This window comes from Neofelis nebulosa, chromosome 4 (genome assembly GCF_028018385.1).
Source record: "Neofelis nebulosa isolate mNeoNeb1 chromosome 4, mNeoNeb1.pri, whole genome shotgun sequence".
NCBI lineage: Eukaryota > Metazoa > Chordata > Mammalia > Carnivora > Felidae > Neofelis > Neofelis nebulosa.
The window spans coordinates 60397074-60416912 of record NC_080785.1 but is presented as its reverse complement, the minus strand read 5'-3'; the positions used below and the strand labels follow the sequence as shown (position 1 = coordinate 60416912).

Below are 19839 nucleotides of genomic sequence, written 5' to 3'. Positions count from 1 at the left end.
CCCACGATACGAACTCTGAATAAAGGTCACTTTAAAATTAATTTTTTTTTTTTTAATTTACATCCAAGTTAGTTAGTATATAGTGCAATAATGATTTCAGGAGTAGATTCCAGTGATTCATTCCCTATGCATAACACCCAGTGCTCATCCCAACAAGCGTCTTCCTTAATGCCCCTTACCCATTTAGCCCATTGTCCCTCCCACAACCCCTCCAGTAATGCTCTGTTTGTTCTCCATAATCAAGAGTCTCTTATTTTTTGTCTCCCTCCCTGTTTTTGTATTGCTTTCGCTTTCCCTCTCTTGTGTTCATCTGTTCTGTGTCTTAAAGCCCTCATATGAGTGAGGTCATATGATACCTGTCTTTCACTAATTTAGCTTAGCATAAAACCCTCTAGTTCCATCCATGTAGTTGCAAATGGCAAGATTTCATTCTTTTTGATTGCCGAGTAATACTCCATTGTGTATATATACACCACATCTTCTTTATCCATTCATCCCTTGAGGGACTTTTGGGCTCTTTCCATACTTTGGCTATTGTTGATAGTGCTGCTATAAACACGGGGGTGCATGTGTCCCTTCGAAACAGCACACCTGTATCCCATGAATAAGTGCCTAGTAGTGCAATTGCTGGGTCATAGTGTAGTTCTATTTTTAGCTTTTTGAAAAACCTCCATACTGTTTTCCAGAGTGGCTACACCAGCTTGCATTGCCACCAACAATGCAAAAGAGATCCTCTTTCTCCACATCCTCACCAGCATCTGTTGTTGCCTGAGTTGCTAATGTTCGCTATTCTGACAGGTGTAAGGTAGTATCTCATTGTGGTTTTGATTTGTATTTCCCTGATGATGAGTGACGTTGAGCATTTTTTCATGTGTAGGTTGGCCATCTGGATGTCTTCTTTGGAGAAGTGTCTATTCATGTCTTTTGCCCATTTCTTCACTGGATCATTTGTTTTTTGGGTGTTGGGTTGGATAAGTTCTTTGTAGATTTTGGATACTAACCCTTTATCTGATATGTCATTTGCAAATATCTTCTCCCATTCTGTCACTTGCCTTTTAGTTTTGCTGATTGTTTCCTTCACTGTGCAGAAGTTTTTATTCTGATGAGGTCCCAATAGTTTATTTTTGCTTTGGTTTCCCTTGCCTCTGGAGACATGTTGAGTAAGAAGTTGGTGCGGCCAAGTTCAAAGAGGTTTTTGCCTGCTTTCTCCTCGAGGATTTTGATGGCTTCCTGTCTTACACTTAGATCTTTCATTCATTTTGAGTTTATTTTTGTGTATGGTGTAAGAAAGTGGTCCAGGTTAATTTTTCTACGTCACTGTCCAGTTTTCCCAGCACGGTTTGCTGAACAGACTGTCTTTATTCCACCAGATATTCTTTCCTACTTTGTCAAAGATTAGTTTGCCATACTTTTGTGGGTCCATTTCTGGGTTCTCTATTCTGTTCCATTGATCTGAGTGTCTGTTTTTGTGGCATTACCATACCGTCTTGATAATTACAGCTTTGTAATACATCTTGCACTCCAGACTGTTATACCCCCAGCTTTCATTTTCTTTTTCAGGATTGCTTTGGCTATTTGGGGTCTTTTCTCATTCCATACAAAGAACTCTCAGCCTCTGAGACACTCTATATGCATGCTAGACAGTGAAAATCTTATATACATTTTTACAAAGATGGAAAGTTCTGAAAATTACTGAGTGAAATGAGTTTTATTTATGTGAACATTTGGTTGATTTACTTATTAACCTCCAACCTTCTGTAATTGAACCAACCCTTTCCAATCCCATTCTTCCTGTCACTACAACAGTAATATACAGATGAGCAACACAAAGAGCTACTTTATAGGCACACTGTATTTTTAAGTCCATTCCTTTAACAGGTATTTACTGAATGAAGATGCTGATAAACTAAGCATTGACAACACAATGAAAATAAATACTGCCTTTGCTGAGGTTACAGATCAAACAAAGAACCCCAAGGAACAACAGCAATCTGTGATCAAGTGTTATGAAGAAATCCAGGCTCACATGCAAGCAGATCATCTGAATAGCACAGAGAAGGCCAAGGTAATATTCCCTAAGGAACCAGAATTTGCTATAGGATCCAAATGGTGAGTGGCAGGGAAAAATAGGCAAAGGAGTATGAAGGTATGCTGTAAGTAAAAGCCATTACAAGGTCCTGAGGGCCAGGAAGCAAATGGAGTCAAATCGTTTCAGCAATGGAATGGGATGAGAGCCTATGAAGAAGCTGGAGGTCAAGGCAAGACCCAGAATAGGCTAAGCCATGGGGCCTCACAGACCATGTGATGAGTTTTAATGTTATAATACAAAGCCATAAACAAAGCTTTATGCAGGAGAGGACATTTCTCTAAAAAAATAAAAATTAAAAATTAAAAAGTGCTCACTTACCCAAATGTGTATCATGTCATAAAACAGTGCCTAGAAAACTCTAGTAGTCAGAAAAGCCCCTAAGAGAAGACTACTTCCTAATTTCCCAAACCTGTGAAGGGACAACCCTACATGCCAAAGGAACTTTACAGATGTGGTTAAGGATCTTGAAATGGAATGATTTTCCTAGACCATCTAGGTATGTCTAATATAATCCCAGGAATCCTTAAACGTGAACAAGAGGCAGAAAAGTCAACGCAGCAGATGAGTTAATAGAAACAGTGGCCAGTGTGATACAGGACCACAAGTCTAGGAATATAAGCAACCTCTAGAAACTAGAAAGTGGCCAGGAAATGGACTGTCCCTTGAGTGTCCAGAACAAACATAGCATTGCCAACACCTTTATATTTTAGTCCAGTGATACCTACTGTAAACTTCTAACTTCCAGAAGTTGAAGGTAGTAACATGTTGCTTTAAGTCACCCACTTCATGGTTTTTTTGTTTGTTTTTGTTTTAACAGCAGCTAATTTAGTACACTCAGTTTTACTCTTGCTACAAGGTAGAGAAGACATCTGGTAGAGAAAGGGAAAGCAGACAGACCAAGTAGGAGATGACTGCTGCTTCATTCTGGGAAAGACGATGACTGTAGCCTCGCTACCAGATGGAGCTTGTAGATGGGGTTTAAGAGATAAATTAGAGAGCATAACCTTTGCAAAATTGGCAAAAAAGTTTCATTATGACATAAAATAACTAACATTAAGCATTTACTATGGCTTAAGCCTTAGTCATGTTCTAACTCCTGTAATCCTCATTCTCTACGGTCTCTCTTAAGTGGGAAACAATTAAGAGGTGACATATACATTCTACTTAGCTTTCCCAAACTACCATCTTGTACCAAAAAGTTCTTGAAATCGTTTTACCAAAATACAATCCCATATTCCATCTTCTAGAAGGTAACTTCCATGACAGAAAGGAGATCTGTTTTGCCCATTGCTTTTCACATACCTGGTATACCCTCATTTATTTGTTGAATAAATGACCTTGGTCAATCTCACCTACCAGCAACGGTGTAGTATCTCTCAACACAGCATCATCTCAAAGGTTATAAAAACAAAAGAAGCTCTTCATTAAGCCGATCAGCTACAAAAACTCAAAAAAAAAAAACAAAACAGTATAACCTTCCCTATGTGATGTGGTTTTGTTTCAAGCATTTGACTCCTTACCTTCACTTCAATAACTTTAGGCTCCTAGAAAGCCAGAATTACTTATGTTTTGTCAGACACTGGGGGGAATTCTAATCACAAGCAAGCTGAAACAATGCAGAAATATTCACAAAGCACCTAAGAGTAAGATATGTATTATGATGTGCAGTCAATAGAAAGTATTAGGGAGTAAGTCTCAGCGTTGGTTGCTCTGCTTTGTAGCCCATCCATCCCCCATCCCTTTCATTACAAACTTAATTGATTACAGTGTACTCACACAGTTTAGAATTTATACTGTACTTAAAGCGCCCACTCCACACGTCCCCCCCCCCCCCACCGCAACTGACAAGTGACAGTCCGTGGTCTCTAAATGTGAAGCTTCCCAAGGTTCTGTCTTCACTGACACAAGCTGTGACCAAAGCACTCATCTCCTCCATTATTCATTGCACCAGCCTCTTAGCTGGTCTCGTTCTACTTTTTATCCCAACATAACACATTCTCACCACTTCTAGAGGATTTTTCTCAACTGCAAACCTAAAGTTACCCCCTGCTGCTTCTTGAGCAGGACCCTTCAAGGTCAGCCTACTTGTCCCTATGCCACTTCATCTGTCCCATTCCCCTCTTATTTAGGAGGACATTTTCTCTCACATCCAGGTCTTTGCTTATGTTACTTCCTTTGCTACCCAGCACACCTACCCCATCTTGGGGTGGGGCAAGATGGGAAGCTCAGTTCCACCTGTTCAGCTGTCAGTTCATATATGGCTTCCCCCAGGAAGCTTTCCCAGGCATTTTGGGAGCAGCATCCCTGTTCTCCACTTCCAGAGTATTCTTACTGCTAGAGAGATTTACCATCATACTCTACGGTTTCCTTTTCTATCTCCTTCACTAGGCTGCCAACTCACAGAAAGCAAAGTCTACACTTCAGAGCTTGGCACATTCTAAACCAAGGAGTATTAGTAATATTAACAGCAACTAAGATTGATGGCTCGCTCAGTAACATGTGCTATGTACAGCACTTGCCTGCAATATCTCATCCAATATATCAGATCGCAGGAAATCACTATTATCGCTTTACAGAGGACATGGAAGCAGTGATCTGCCCATGATCTCACACTTAAGAAATGCAGGGACCTGGGTGGAACCAAGTCTGATTTGGGAGCACACTGTTAACTTCTACAAATGCACTAACAGTCTGTGAGAAAGAGGTGGTAAAATTATGTCAGTATCCATTGTGTCTCCAGCACATCATTTATATTCTTAGTGATGAGCCATGTAATACTGCTACATTTGTGATCAAAATGACAAATTTCCTTTATTTCTCGTAATTCAAGCAAAAATAAACACCTAACATTTGCCAGGCAGTATGCTAGACACTTGTTATATAATAATGAACCAACTCTGGCAGAATTCCTGACCTCATAGACCATATGTCAGTATCTGTTAAATGAATCCATGAATAGGAAAGATTTAAATAACTAGAAAGGAATAAATTATTACTTTTGTAATTGTTTAAGCCTTTTCTCTGTTCATGGATTCAGTTAACACTTTTGACATAATGGTCTGTGATTTGCTCAAGTTTAAAGGAAAGAATTATTAACAGTGATCGAATATATTTCAGTTTATTAATAAAACATCACACTAAGGTTTTTATTTTTTAAAAACATTTTAAGTACATGCTCAACTAAATCAGTAGGCAAAACTACTCTATAATCAAGAATTTAACTTGTACTCTAAGCTATTTATCTCTTCATAGTGTATTTTATCAGAAAAAAAAAAGTCACTTAAAAGCAACTTTTAAAGATCTTAAGTTGCTATTTTTTCATAAAAATTACTTCCAATTAAATGTTAATACTGAACAATTAAGAGGGAGAAAGACAAGGCATTGCTAGACTTAATAGTCATTCAAATACCTGCACAATGAGTCAATGAATTAATGAACTCCCCAAGATAGTTACTAGAATGCCTTCAAAGAGCTATAAAATAATTGTTTCAAAGAAAGTCAGTCATAATAGATGTAAATAATTAGATATACCCAAGTCCTTTGATTATTTCCAAAAGTCGTAAGAGACTCTAAGCAGCAAAGTCTTTTAAGTCTTTTATTCCTTCTCAAACTATAGATTAAGGCCTATTAGTGTATCAATTTAGGGAGTTTAGGTTAACATTTTTGGATAAATGATATAGAAATTAATAGAAGGGTAAAGTTAGAATGCATAGCAAATAGGACAGGTTTTCTTGAAATTCAAATACGTACATATTGTGTATTTATGTGATTGATGGAGTCATAATGCAAAATATTTTTTTAAACAAGTTACAATAAAAAAATTTAGGAGACATGGTCTTTAGACCACTCTTAAGAGATAACGGAATTATGGTATTTTGTTCAGCAACCAAGCACTTGCAATCTTTTTTAAGTACTATTTATATTTCAAAGGATTTATTCACATTCTTTTCTAGTTGTAGAATTAATAGACTTTTACAGTATTAAAGTTAAATAATGTTGAATCATGGGACTGAGAAAAACCTTAACTACCTCACACAGTGCCTACTGAACAAGTATTTGCTGAATAAACGAATCTGGCTGACCTCCTTAGTGGAAAGCATGTCCACGCTGAATTGCTATACTCAGATTTCATCAAGTTCTCTTGACTAATTCCTTTCTAGCACATTCCCTAGGCAAATTACAAGGCTATCACCTATAGACATTTTGAGGAAAAATTATCATTTCTCATATTTTCTCCCACAATGCTAAAAAATCACTTACAGTATTCTGCTTGAGCAGCTTAATATGATCAGTTAAAAATGACAGATTTAAACACATGCTTTTTAAATAAACAGACAGGGAGGGAGATGCCTGGGAGGCTCAGTTGGTTAAGCATTGACTCCTGGTTTTGGTTCAGATCATGAACTCAGTTTGTGAGTTTCAGCCCCACATTGGACTCTGTGCTAACAGTGCAGAGTCTGCTTGGGATTCTCTCTTGGTCCCTCTTTCTGTCCCACCCCCCCCCCCCAACCACTCATGCTGGCTCTCCAAATAAATAAACTTTATAAGTAATAAGCAAACAGATACATGGAGTGCCTGGGTGACTCAGTTAAGTGTCCAACTCTTGATTTCGACCCAGGTCACGATCTCATGGTTGGTGAGTTTGAGCCCCACGTCAGGCTCTGTGCTGACCACGCAGAGTCTCCTTGGGATTTTCTCTCCCTTGCTCTCTGCCCCTCCCCAGTTTGGCCCCAAGGGACAGTGGCAGCTAGGGCTGACTGCCATGACAGTCTTCATAGAAATTAGGCTTGTGGATTGTACTGTGGCCATATTTGGTAGATTTACATCTCCCCATACCTACCCTGCTATTTTAGCAGCAAACCATTGTTGAGTTGGTGTGAAGGGGATGGCTCCCAATTGCCCCCACAATGTCAGGTCTCCTTATCAGGTCTCATGACCCCAGACTTCCTACTTGAAGTCCAACCTACCAGTCCTAATCTCTCCTTGAAAGAGTCCCATGGGGGCCTTCCCACTGGCAATTTGACACAAACATCTAGTCATACACACACAGTCTTATTGTATTTTTAATACATAATGTAGGCCTATTGTTTCCCTTAACTCAGATTTGACCCTTAATGATGCATTAAGAAAATTATTTAAAGTTCAATTCCTGTATTTGAACATGTTCAACTGAAAGTAACTTAAGTACCTTTTTCTTTCTGAATCCTTAATTCAATTAGTCACTAAAACCAGTCAATTCCTGTCTAAATATTTATCCTGTCTTCCCTACTCCAACTTTTAGTTCAATTCAAGCAATCAACATTGCTCATTTAAATTAACATTTATATATGTACATATATATTTCTATCTTGTTTCAATACAATTTCCAGGGTTTTCAGAAAGAGTAAGATAGAACAAGTACACAAGAAAGAAAAAATTAGAGACAATCTATTAACTCAGAAAATCTAATAAGCCATCAGTGCATACACACACTTCAACACATACACCTATCAGCTGGGAAGATGGAGGACCTTAAGCTCACCTCACCCCATGGTTACAACTAAATGACCACATCAGTATAAATAACCCAGGAAACGACCAATACACTGGTAGTACAAACTCCACAACTAAGGGCAGGGAAAAGGTCACATCAAAGGTACAAAGGGCTGAGATGTAGTCTGAGAGCAAAACAGACCATGCCATTCAAGCTGGCAGCACAGTAAAGGGCAGAAAACACATTTTCACACCAGGAGCCCATGAAATGGGAGAATGAATCTCTAGTATTTTCTTTTGAGTGAGTTGAGTGAAGGCCAAATTTCATGAGTTCCTAAAACAAGCAGGACTTAAAGCCTGGAATTTTAAAAATCCCAGGCTTGGCTCTAGGAGAGCCCAGAAAGCTTTAGGAAGCAGAATCCCCATCCTTAAAGAGACAGCAGGATAAACAGCCCATGCAGATACAGTATAGAACCAGCAGTTTGAAAAATGCCTGGGGTAGACTGCCCTCCCCCCCCAGATGAGCAGTTTGCTCATCTCAGAACACCGCCTGGACAAACAGATGCCACTAGGAGACACCTCCAGGAACAAAGAAGCTGGCAAATGCTATTTCCCTCCCTAGCCCCATAGCATAAACAATGGTTACCTGTGGGAAGCAACACAGTACTGACACTCATAGCTTAACTTGCTTTCACAAAGCTCCACCAGGCCATGCCACTCCCAAATGCTTCAATGGATCCACCCCTTTCCAGTCACTCTTGCCTCCATCCCCCTGCTCTGGGCCTTCCCCCAGAAGACCAGCACAAACACTGCCAACGCCACATCTGACCTGAGCATTTTGTAGATCCTCAGTTTACATAGTGGTGGGGGCAAGTCTCAGTTCTCAAGCAAACCACTGCACACCTTGCTGCCCACAACAGGCAGAGAGGGACTCTGCCCACAGCTGTACTGAACGAACAATAGGGCAAGACTCAACAGCAGAGCAGACACAACACACATAGAAGACATTCCCTGAAGCTCCTGGCTTCAGAGAAGCCTTCCTGCAGAGCCCTGAAGGACCTCTTCTTCATAAGGCTGTTATCATAGGAAAGTCAGCTACTTCTCTTGCTCTTAACAGAGAGAAATAGATACACTAAGTCAAACAAAATGAGAAGACAGAGATACATTTGCCAAATGAAAGAACAGGACCAAATCATACCATCTGACCCAAGCAAAACAGATGTAAGTATTATGGCTGATAGAGAATTTAAAATAAGTATCATAAAGATACTCACTGGACTTAAGAGTGGAGGACATCAGTGAGACACTTAACAGAGAGTAAAAAAAACAAAAACAAACAAACAAACGAAAAATAAAAAAACAACCAGAGATCAAGAACACAGTAAGTGAAATTAAAAATATACTTGATGGAACAAATAGCAGGCTACATAAAGCAAATTATTTAATGACCTGGAACACAGACTAATGGAACATAACCAATCTTAGCAAAGTAAAGATAATTATGCAAATTGAGAATATTCTTAGAGAACTCAGTGACTCCAAGCATAATATCTGTACTATAGGATCTCAGATGAGGGGCAGGAAACTTATTTGGAGAAATAATAGTTGAAACTTCCCTAACATGAGAAAGGAAACATATCCAGATTGAGGAGACACAGATATCCTTCCCCCTCACCCCAAAAAAAAAATCTCTACACAAGGAGGTCCACACCAAGACATATAGTAATTAAAATGGCAAAAAGTAGTAAAAGGAAAAAAAAAAAAAAAGTAAAGCAATAAAAGATGACAGTTACATTCAAAGGAACTCCATAATACTAACAAGGGATTTTTTACCAAAACTTTGCAGGCCAGAGGGAATGGCAGGATATATTCAAGGTGATCAAAGGGAAAAAATCTGCAACCAAGAATACCCTATCCAGGAAGGCTATCACTCAGAATAGAAGGAGAGATAAAAGTTTCTCAAACAAAAACAGAGCTCATGACTACTAAAGCAGTCCTATAAGAAATATTAAAGGGAATCCTTTGGGTGGAAAGGAAGATCATAAGTGAGAACATGAAAATAAACAAGCAGTAAAAATAACCTTTTCTGTAAAAACCAGTCAAGGGATTCATTAAAGAAAAGGATGTATATTATGATGCTATACACCTAAAAAATGGGAAGAAGAATGAACTTCAACTAAAGTGACCATCAATGTCATATAGACTGCTTTACTAGAAGATGTTATTTACAAACCTAATGGTAACTACCAATCAAAAACAGGTAATAGATATGCAAAGAATAACGAGAAAAGGTTTGAAATAGATCACCAAAGAAAGCCAAAAAATCATGAAATACAATCAGGGAAGCATCAGAGAAAATATACAGAAACAACCACTAAACAAGTGATAAAATGGCAATAAACACGTATCTATCAGTACTTCCTTTGAATGTGAATAGACTAAATGCTCCAATGAAAAGACACAGGGTGGCAAGATAGATAAATAAATAAACAAACAAACAAACAAACAATCAAGACCCAACTCTATGCTGAATAGAAATAAATAATATAGGGGCGCCTGGGTGGCTCAGTTGGTTAAGCGGCCGACTTCCGCTCAGGTCACGATCTCGCGGTCCGTGAGTTCGAGCCCTGCCTCGGGCTCTGTGCTGACAGCTCAGAGCCTGGAGCCTGTTTCAGAGTCTGTGTCTCCCTCCCTCTTACCCTCCCCCGTTCATGCTTGGTCTCTGTCTCAAAAATAAATAAATGTTTAAAAAAAATTTTTTTAAATAAATAATATAAAAACTAAAAAAGCAATAGAACAGATCAATGAAACCAGGAGCTGATTCTTTGAAAAAACTCAACGAAATAGATAAACCTCTAGCAAGACTCAAATAAGAAAATTTAAAAAAATTAACAAATAGATGACCCAAGTAACAAAAATTTATGGAAAAGAAGAAATAGCACCACAGAAATACAATTTTAACAGAATATTATGAAAATATTCATCAATATCAAATATTAATATCAAGTAGAAAATTTGAACAGACCAATCACCAGCAATGAAATTCAATCAGTAATCAAAAAACTTCCCAAAAATAAAACTCCAGGACCAGATGCCTTCACAGGTGAATTCTATCAAACATTTAAAGGGCAGTTAATATCTACTCTTCTCAAGCTATTTCAAAAAATACAAGAGGAAGGAAAACATCCAAATCCATTCTGTGAGGCCATTATCACTCTGATACCAAAGCCAGATACAGACGCCACAAAAAAAAAAAGAGTACAGGCCAGTATCTCTCATGAATATAGATGCAAAATCCTCATAATATTAGCAAACCACATCCAACAATATATTTAAAAGATCATACACCATGATCAAGTGGGATTTATTCCTGGAATGCAAGAGTGGTTCAATATCCACAAAATAATCAAAATGATATGGCACATCTGTAAGACAAAGTATAAAACTGTATGACCATTTCAATAGATATAGAAAAAGCATTTGACAAAGTATAGCATCCCTTCATGATTTAAAAACAAAACAAAATCTCTGCAAAATAGGTCTAGAGGGAACACATCTCAACATAATAAAGGTCTCGTATGAGCAAACATCATACTCAATGGGGCAAAACTAAGAGCTTTCCCCCTAACATCAGCAACAGGGATGTCCACACTCACCACTTTTATTCAATGTAGTACTATAAGTCCTAGCTACAGCCTTTAGACAAAAAGAAATAAGAGGCATTCAAATTGGTAAGGAAGGAGTAAAACTATTTGCAGATGACATCATACCACACATAGAAAACCCTAAATATCCCACCAAAAATCTACTAAAATTGGCCAATGAATTCAGTAAAGTCCAAGGACACAAAATCAATGTATAGAAATCTACTGCATTACTATACACTAATAACGAAGCAGAAGGTGAGATTAAGACAAAAATCCCGGGGCGCCTGGGTGGCGCAGTCGGTTAAGCGTCCGACTTCAGCCAGGTCACGATCTCGCAGTCCGTGAGTTCGAGCCCCGCGTCAGGCTCTGGGCTGATGGCTCGGAGCCTGGAGCCTGTTTCCGATTCTGTGTCTCCCTCTCTCTCTGCCCCTCCCCGTTCATGCTCTGTCTCTCTCTGTCCCAAAAATAAATAAAAAATGTTGGAAAAAAAAAAAAATTTTAAAGACAAAAATCCCATTCACAATCATACCATAACAATAAAGTACCTAGGAATAAATTTCAATGTGAAAGACCTGTACTCGGAAAACTATAAAACACTGATGAAAGAAATTCAAGACAACGCAGAAAAAGGCAAAGACATTCCTTGCTCACAGGTTCCAAGAAAAAAAAAAAATCGTTAAAACATCTTTATTACCAATGCCATCTACAAATTTAATTCAATTGCTATCAACATACCAACAGCATTTTTCACAGAACTTGAATAAACAATCCTAAAAATAGTATAGAACCACATACACACACACACACACACACACACACACACACAAAACCTCCAATAGCCAAAGCAATCTTGAAAATGAAAAACAAAACTGGAGTTATCAAAATTCCAGAGTTCAAATTATATTACACAGTGGTAGTAATTAAGAGTGCAGGGGCACCTGGCTGGCTCAGTCAGTAAAGCATCTGACTCTTGATAACAGGGTTCTAAATTCAAGCCCCATATTGGGTATAGAGATGACTTTAAAAAATAAAATCTTAAAAATAAAAATAACACAGTATAGTACTGGAATAAAAATACACATAGATCAATAAAACAGAAAACCCAGAATTAAATGCACAATTACATGGCCAATTAATCTTTGACAAAAGGGGAATGAATATACATACAAGGGGGAAAAGACAGTCTCTTCAATAAATGGTATTGGGAAAACTGGACAGAGATATGCAAAAGAATGAAAACGGACCACTTTCTTTCACAATATACAAAAGTAAATTCAAATGGTTTAAAGACCTAAATGTGAGTCCCGAAACCCTAAAAAACACTTCAAGAGAGGGCAGGCAGTAATCTCTCTGACACTGACCATAACAACAGTTTTCTAGATATATCTTCTGAGGCAAGGGAAGAGCAAAAAATAAACTACTTGGACAACATCCAAATAAAAAGTTTCTGCACAGTGAAGGAAACAATCAACAAAACTACAAGTCAACCTACAGAATGGGACAAAGTGTTTGCAAATGACATCTGTTAAAGAGTATCCAAAATATAAAAAGAACTTAGAAAACTCAACAACCAAAAAATAAATAATGCATTTAAAAATGGCAAGACATGAACACACATTTCTCCAAGGAAAACATACAGATGGCCAAGAGACACATGAAAAGATGCTCAACACCACTTATCATCAGGGAAATGTAAGTCAAAACTACAATAAGGTATCACCTCAAACTTGTCAGAATGGCTAAAATCAAAAACACAAAAAACATCGTGTTGACAAGGACGCAGGAAAAAAAGAAGCCTCATGCACTGTTGGTAGAAAAGCAAACTGGTGCAGTCACTCTAGAAAACAGTATGGAAGTTCCTCAAATTTAAAAAAGAACAACCCTATGATCCAGTAATCACACAGCTGGGTATCTACCCTAAAAATACAAAAACACTAATTCAAAGGTATGCACGGACTCCTATGTTTATTGCAGCATTATTTACAGCAGCCAAACTATGGAAGCAGTCCAAGCATCCATCAACTGACAAATGGATAAAGTGGTACCTATATGCAGTGGAATATTAGCCATAAAGAAGAATGTAATCTTTCCATTTGCAAAAACATGGATCAATCAAGAGAGTATCAGTGACATAAGTTAGTCAGAGAAGGGCAAACACCACATGACTTTAGTCATATGTGGAATTTAACAAAACAAGGGGAAAAAAAGACAAACCAAAAAACAACTCTTAATTCTACAAAACCAACTGATTATTACCTGAGGGGAGTTGGGAGGGAAGAATGGCTGAAATAGGTGAAGGGGATTCATCATGATGAAAAAGAAGGATTTAAAAAGTAAATAGAACATAAAAACATATATACAAATACAGAATCACTACGTTGTACACCTGAAACTAATATCCCGATTATGCCTCAATTTAAAAAAGGCAAGCAGACAACACACACATACACACACACACACCATGGAGTCTCAGTTTCTAAAACTGGACTTCCATTGATTTTCCAAGTGGCAAGAAAGCAACCCAACTTAACCACAAAAATCTACTCTCCTTAAGATCAACACATACAAATCCACAAAACAGCTTTCTTTGAAATTCATCTGACATTATCACATTTATGTTGACTAACTTACATTAGCCAAACTAAGAGTGAAACCTGAATTAGAATGCCAACACATTAATAAGGATATATATTAGTATCCAAAGTCTGCAATGCTTTTTATTAGTGGGACAGCCCATTTCCTTCCTAGAGGAGATTTATACTGGCTGCCAGTTTATAATACAGTTTCAATGGGCAGTGAACCCTATCGAGGAACAAGTCATTTTAGGCAGTGTCCTCTACCGCAGAAAACTTGAGAAACTTCTCCAACTATGCAGAAGGCTGTGCCAGACTTTGTTCAAATGTATCAGCAAAGGAACTCCCACTCCTAGCCCACCATCACCATGAATCTGAAGAAGCATGGCCAGTGTTTGCCTTGTATTTGACAGTGTTTGTCTTACTTTTCTTGTATTTGTCATTTTAGTTATTCAGCTAAGCCAGATTAACCATTCTTAATGAGTTTCTTTCCTTAGATATTTGGAACCCGAAGTAAGCTTAACGGCAGGGATTTTTACTCCGTACATAAGACCTGGGAACACGTTTTTTTAGACAGCAAAAGAGCAGAGTTGATCTGTAAAGTGTATTTTACAACTTAACTGCCAGGGCTTTATGCCTCCACCACTACCATGGCCACCTAAGTTTTCTTAGAGCAATATTTCTTTTAAAAACTCTGGTCATACATAAATCAATAGTTACATAAGGCGCTAGTACCCTTGATCTCAGTTCCTTGTTAGTATGCTGAGGGGCAAAAAAAGCTCTCTTCAAATTATAAATCTTTGGTTTAATAAACTTCTATTCCCTCTACAAGGCCAAAAGCAAAGTTTCAAAATCCTAGAAACATTTTTAATCAACTTCTGAAAGACTCTTGTTCCTAATACAACCTACCAAGTAGTAGTTTTGATTGTTTTAGTTAAACCCAAATGCACAGATCCGAACGACCAGCTGTATCATCTTAATAGAGGTGGTATATAAACATGTATAAACATACATATGTTTATACATACACATGCAATGTTTAATGGAAATATATGCACATACAACTGACTGATAGACTTTGTCCAGATAGAGCCATAGCCAATGTCTCCCAGATTTGGGAAGGTGCAGAGAGTCTTTTGAATGTCATTTAATAATTAAGAAATTTCAGGGTGCCTGGGTGGCCCAGTCAGTTGAGCATCTGACTCCTGTTTTTAGCTCAGGTCATGAACCCGGGGTCTGTGCTAGGCTCTGCACTGAGCACGGAGCCTGCTTAAGGTTCTCTCCTCCCCCTCCACTGCTGGCACTCTCCCCCTCCCAACACACACACACACACACACACACACACACACACACACACAAAGATATTTCAATGGCCTACCAGAACTGGACTAAACTAGAAAAAAATATTTTCCCAGTGTCACCTGAATTGAAAACAATCCTGAGTCTCAGTCAACTCACAATACAGGCTCTCTGAAGGTCCCCTCTAACTTTTCAGTCATTTAAGAACAGGTGCTTTAATATGTACCATGTTGTTTAAAAAGTAAAAAAAAAAACAAAAAAAAAAACCACTCAGTGTGCCTAGGTGGCTCAGTCAGTTAAGCATCTGACTTCAGCTCAGCTCATGACCTCACCACTCAGTGAGTTTGAGCTGGTGTCAGGCTCCATGCTGACAGCTCAGAGCCTGGAACCTGCTTCGGATTCTGTGTCTCCCACTCTCTCTGTCTCTCTGCCCCTCCCCTATTTGCTCTCTCAAAAATAAAAATTACTACATTAAAAAAAAAATGGGGGGGGGAACTCCCCTGAGTTGACCTCAGAAGCTAAGGATCTCATCACTACGAAGTGCAGTCTTCCTCTCAACTCCTCTATGGCCATGGAACCTTCACTCAGCCATTGGCTGTGCTGAGTCAGAGAATAAGCTTCAAGTATTTTGATAGTGAGCTAGGAGTTTAACTGTTTCTTTTTAAGGTTGCAACCAGTTGTTTTTGTTTTGAGCTGTCTACCCCACCTTCCAAAGCATCCTGTACCTCTGATTCCTGAAACATTCCAAGATCTGGGGACTTTAACCAACTTGCTTCTCCACAGCTGTTCCCATTTTCTTGGGGACTGTTAAGTCTGATTACCATCCTGTTCTTCCAATGTTTTGTTGTCATCTTTTACCTACTCCAGTTCTTACATTCATTTTCCCTTGTGTGGCTATACTGTTTTTAGTCTCTTTGGGTGGATAAATGCAACAGTGAAAATAATGCCATTTAAACCTGTATTTAACTAAAACAAAGACGAGCCACATTTCTTTACATTTCCCTATCCCAATTTAAGAGCTGTGGATCAAACTTCAGAGGTGAAGTCCCTCGTATGCCATAGTTTTTTATCGGTTCAAAATTCCAAAGGACAGATCCAACTATGAGGGTCATTTTTCAGTCAGTGAGTGTCTTTAATTTCATAGTCAAGATCAACTAATAAAGATTATTCACAACAACCTCTCTATTAGTGAGATGGAAAAAGCTTGAGAAAAGAAAGTCTTAACTTCTGCGAGACAAATGAACTTTGAAATCAAATTAGAGGGCAAGGAGAGCTGACACTATCCTAAAATAATCTAGATGATTGACAGTGGTGACACCCAATTACATCTTTTCTGATCTGATGCATTGAGAGTGATGCTTCCCCTTTAATATGTGGTAAGCATGCATCATTTTGCCAAAGAGCAAAACATAAGAATTTCATACATTTTATGCTTCCATCTCCTTTCCTTAATTGAACTTGCATAATTCAAGAGGATGAAATAACCTAGGCTTTTTAACACCATGCTCTAGGAAGTCTATTAGCAGTCAAGAGAATGCCCTTCCTTTAGCAAATGGCTAAGAAGCACCCATACCTAAAGCCCTGTAATGCAAGATTTCCAAGGATTTCCTGAAACATACCCCAAATGCAATCATCCCTTAAGTTCTTCAGGCATTTTAATAGTGACAAAAATGATCTCCGATGGATTTCAAAATGGAGGTTTCTTTACTGTTAGAATTTTATCACTGCTGTTAGCAATACAAAACACATGTTCCTCATCTTCCATTAAAAAAGGCATTCCCAGAACATTTTTACTTCAAAAGATTTTTCCATTAACCACCTATCTCAGTCTACCCCAGAAGATGCAAACGTGCTGATGATGTTAATTTGCTTCATAGGAAAGAAAACTGAATGTACAAGAGACTATATTCCCTTATGCCCAGTTATTAAGCAATTAGGTTCTGCTGGCCAAAATCCATTGTGTCCCTTAAGATAACCTACATAAAGGAGTTATGTTGTCACGGGGTCTAACATACTGTAGTACTGTAGTTACATGATTCATACACAGAGAAAAGGTGGGCTACAAGAGTAGGGAAAGCACCTGAACTGTTTCCATGTTTGTTTGAGTTTCAGATGTGACCACTGGCCTGATTACCCTAATCAAGGGTGGTTATGACTCTTCACGCTTCCATAACATATCCAACACAACGTGGGCCCTTTGGCTTCTGTGGTATGTGCAAGCATGATGGGACAGGAAGAAGAGCTTTGCTGGGTAATAGGCTAACAGCCTTGAATTAGCAGCAACTCATTAGCTTGGTCTTCATGAAAGCCACCTGCAAAGGATATACTAAAATAATGTTATCCTTCTTGAGACACAAAGGACTCACTTCAAGGTTTAACATCCCATCACAGCACCACACTGGCTTCAACCCATAGCAACTCATCTAGGGACCTGTGCAACTGTCCTGCTTCCTACCCCTCCAGACTCACCCCACGCTCAATCATACTACTATGCGCTAAAACAATTAACAAACCCCCTCTCCATCCCACTACTGTGCCTCTAGTCCTCACCCCAATTCCACACGTATTGGCCTTAACAATTTCGCACCCTTAAATCTATATCCACCGGTGAAAGCCTTGGATTAAGTTTTGTCCCTCCGTCCACCTTCAGCACTTCGTAATTAACATAGAATCTTAAGAGATATTCAGTTAATGTACATGAATGGATAAAGTGAACAAAGGCCCGTGAAGTGAGATGTGTGAGTAAAACTCCAATCCACGCATGCACGGAGAGCACAAAACATTAACAGAGATTGAGAAAGAGGCAGACGGGCAAGGAGACTCCTGAAAGAGCTTGTCATTAGGCCCCAGTCAAAACTAAATGCCTTTTAGTTCCACCCCATGCTCTCCTTAGTCCAGCTCCAGGAGCCGGGCTCCCCACAACCACGTCGACGGCCCGGGCACCGAAAGGGGTCTGTAGGGCAGTCCCCTCTTGCGTGCAGGTCTGTTAGAGGATCAGAACCAACGGTCCCTGAATTGCAGGGAAGGACGCAGCCCAAGCCTGGGATTGAGCGGGCGGAGTCGGCCCCGCAGTCCGCCGAGAGAAGGCGCCAGCGCGAAAGCAGCACGAGGGGCAGGTGCCGCGGGCCGCCCTAGGCGGGCCGCACCAGGAGCGGAAGGCCGGCCGGGGGCCGGGGACCGGGGGTGCGCCTTGTGCATTACCTCTCCAGGGCCTGCAGCGTGTAGCTGATGAGCGGCCTCTCCAGGACGGGGCAGAACTGCTTCGGGGTGGGGACGCCCATGCGCTCCCCACTACCCCCCGCCGGCAACACCGCAGCCACTGCGGGAGCGCGGCGCCCAGCTGGCCGAGCCTCGGCCCGGGCCGCGTTCAGCGTAGAGGCCGAGGGTGTCTGGTCCGCGCCGAGAGAGTCGCACAAGCGAGGCCGCGGCGCGACGGGCCTGGGCTCCATGGCGGCGGGCGGCGCAGCCGGCCGGCCGGCCTGGTTCGCCCCGGGCCACAGCGCCCCGCTGCGCTCGGCTGGGGTCACCGGGAAGATGGGGGGTGGGCAGAGAAGGCCTGACGGCGCCCACCGGAGCCGCGGAGTCCGGGCCGCTGCGTGTCCCCAGGGGACGCTCCGGGTGCCGAGCTTCCTCCTTTGGCGTCCGCGGCCTCAGCGACGAGCCCAGCGCCCCCGGCCGGGCTGCGTTTTCGCGCCTCCTCGCTTCTCTGGCTGGCCCAGCGGTCGCCTCGGGTGGAAGTGTCAGCCCTCCGTAGGAACCTACGGGTCCCATTAAACTTAACAGTTTTGCGTAGGCTGTAGAGGTCAGGACTCCCCCCCCAGTCCCTCTCCCCTTAAGGATATTTGGATTCAGATCACAGGAGAAAACAGAAAGACCTCGATTTCTGACTTTGATTAAGCTCGTAAGATTTCCTGGTTCCACCTCGAAAAAGACAGGTGGCCGGGCAGGGTTATTATGAAATATTAACCCAAACTGCCACGGATCCCAAATTTGTCTGCAAATTGGAACTACCTGGGGAGCTCAGAAATTGCTGACACCTATGTCCCACGCTCAAAGACTGGGATTTAATTAGTCTGGTGTGTGGCCCGAGTTTGGGAATGTTTTTAAAGACCCCCAGGTAATTCTAATGAGCAGGCACGTTTTGGACCCACAGAGCCAAAGCAGTAATACTAATAATTGCTGAACAAGCGACACACATTAGCTCATTTAATCTACAGGAGAACCCAGCTATTACTGGGGTTTTATTGGTTTTGGTTTTTTGTTTTGACACAGAGAAAGAAAAAAGGTTGCAATGTTTAAGTAACCTGTGTAAAATTACACCTCTAACGGCAGAACTGCCGTAAGGCCCTTGCACAGAAGCACAGCCAGAGTTGAAGAATTCCAGGCCTGGAGGTATACTGCCCTTAGTACTGTTCTTGCTGGCAATGTTTATCATAAAAATGTATCGAAGTATTTGGAATGTCAGAGCCCATGTATTAGGTCCCTGGAATGTAAGCTCCAGGAGAGTCGGGTTTTTACTTTTTTGGTGTGGGTTCTATGTCCAGCACCTGGAATATAATAGAAGCTTAAAAAATATTCAATCAGTAGTTCATTCAATACATACGTTAATGATAATTGAAGTATATACTATTAAATATTTTCTAATTCATATTTATCAATCTTCAACCAACAATAGTTAATACAAGATTCATAAAAATTGAATCTTTTAAGCACTGAAAATATTATCAGTTTATAATATCCCATCCAACTCAGTATTTTT

General features: G+C 40.1%; 1 protein-coding gene across 1 annotated transcript in view; it reads right to left on the bottom strand.

Annotated features, from left to right (window-relative positions):
- CRPPA (CDP-L-ribitol pyrophosphorylase A) overlaps positions 1 to 18616 on the bottom strand; it is a 320876-nt gene extending 302260 nt beyond the window's left edge. Inside the window, exon 1 of the mRNA XM_058724920.1 lies at positions 18282 to 18616. Coding sequence (XP_058580903.1) covers positions 18282 to 18529 — 248 coding nt within the window. The 5' untranslated portion in view covers positions 18530 to 18616. The remainder of the gene's footprint in view (positions 1 to 18281) is intronic.
- Positions 18617 to 19839: the final 1223 nt, after the last annotated feature.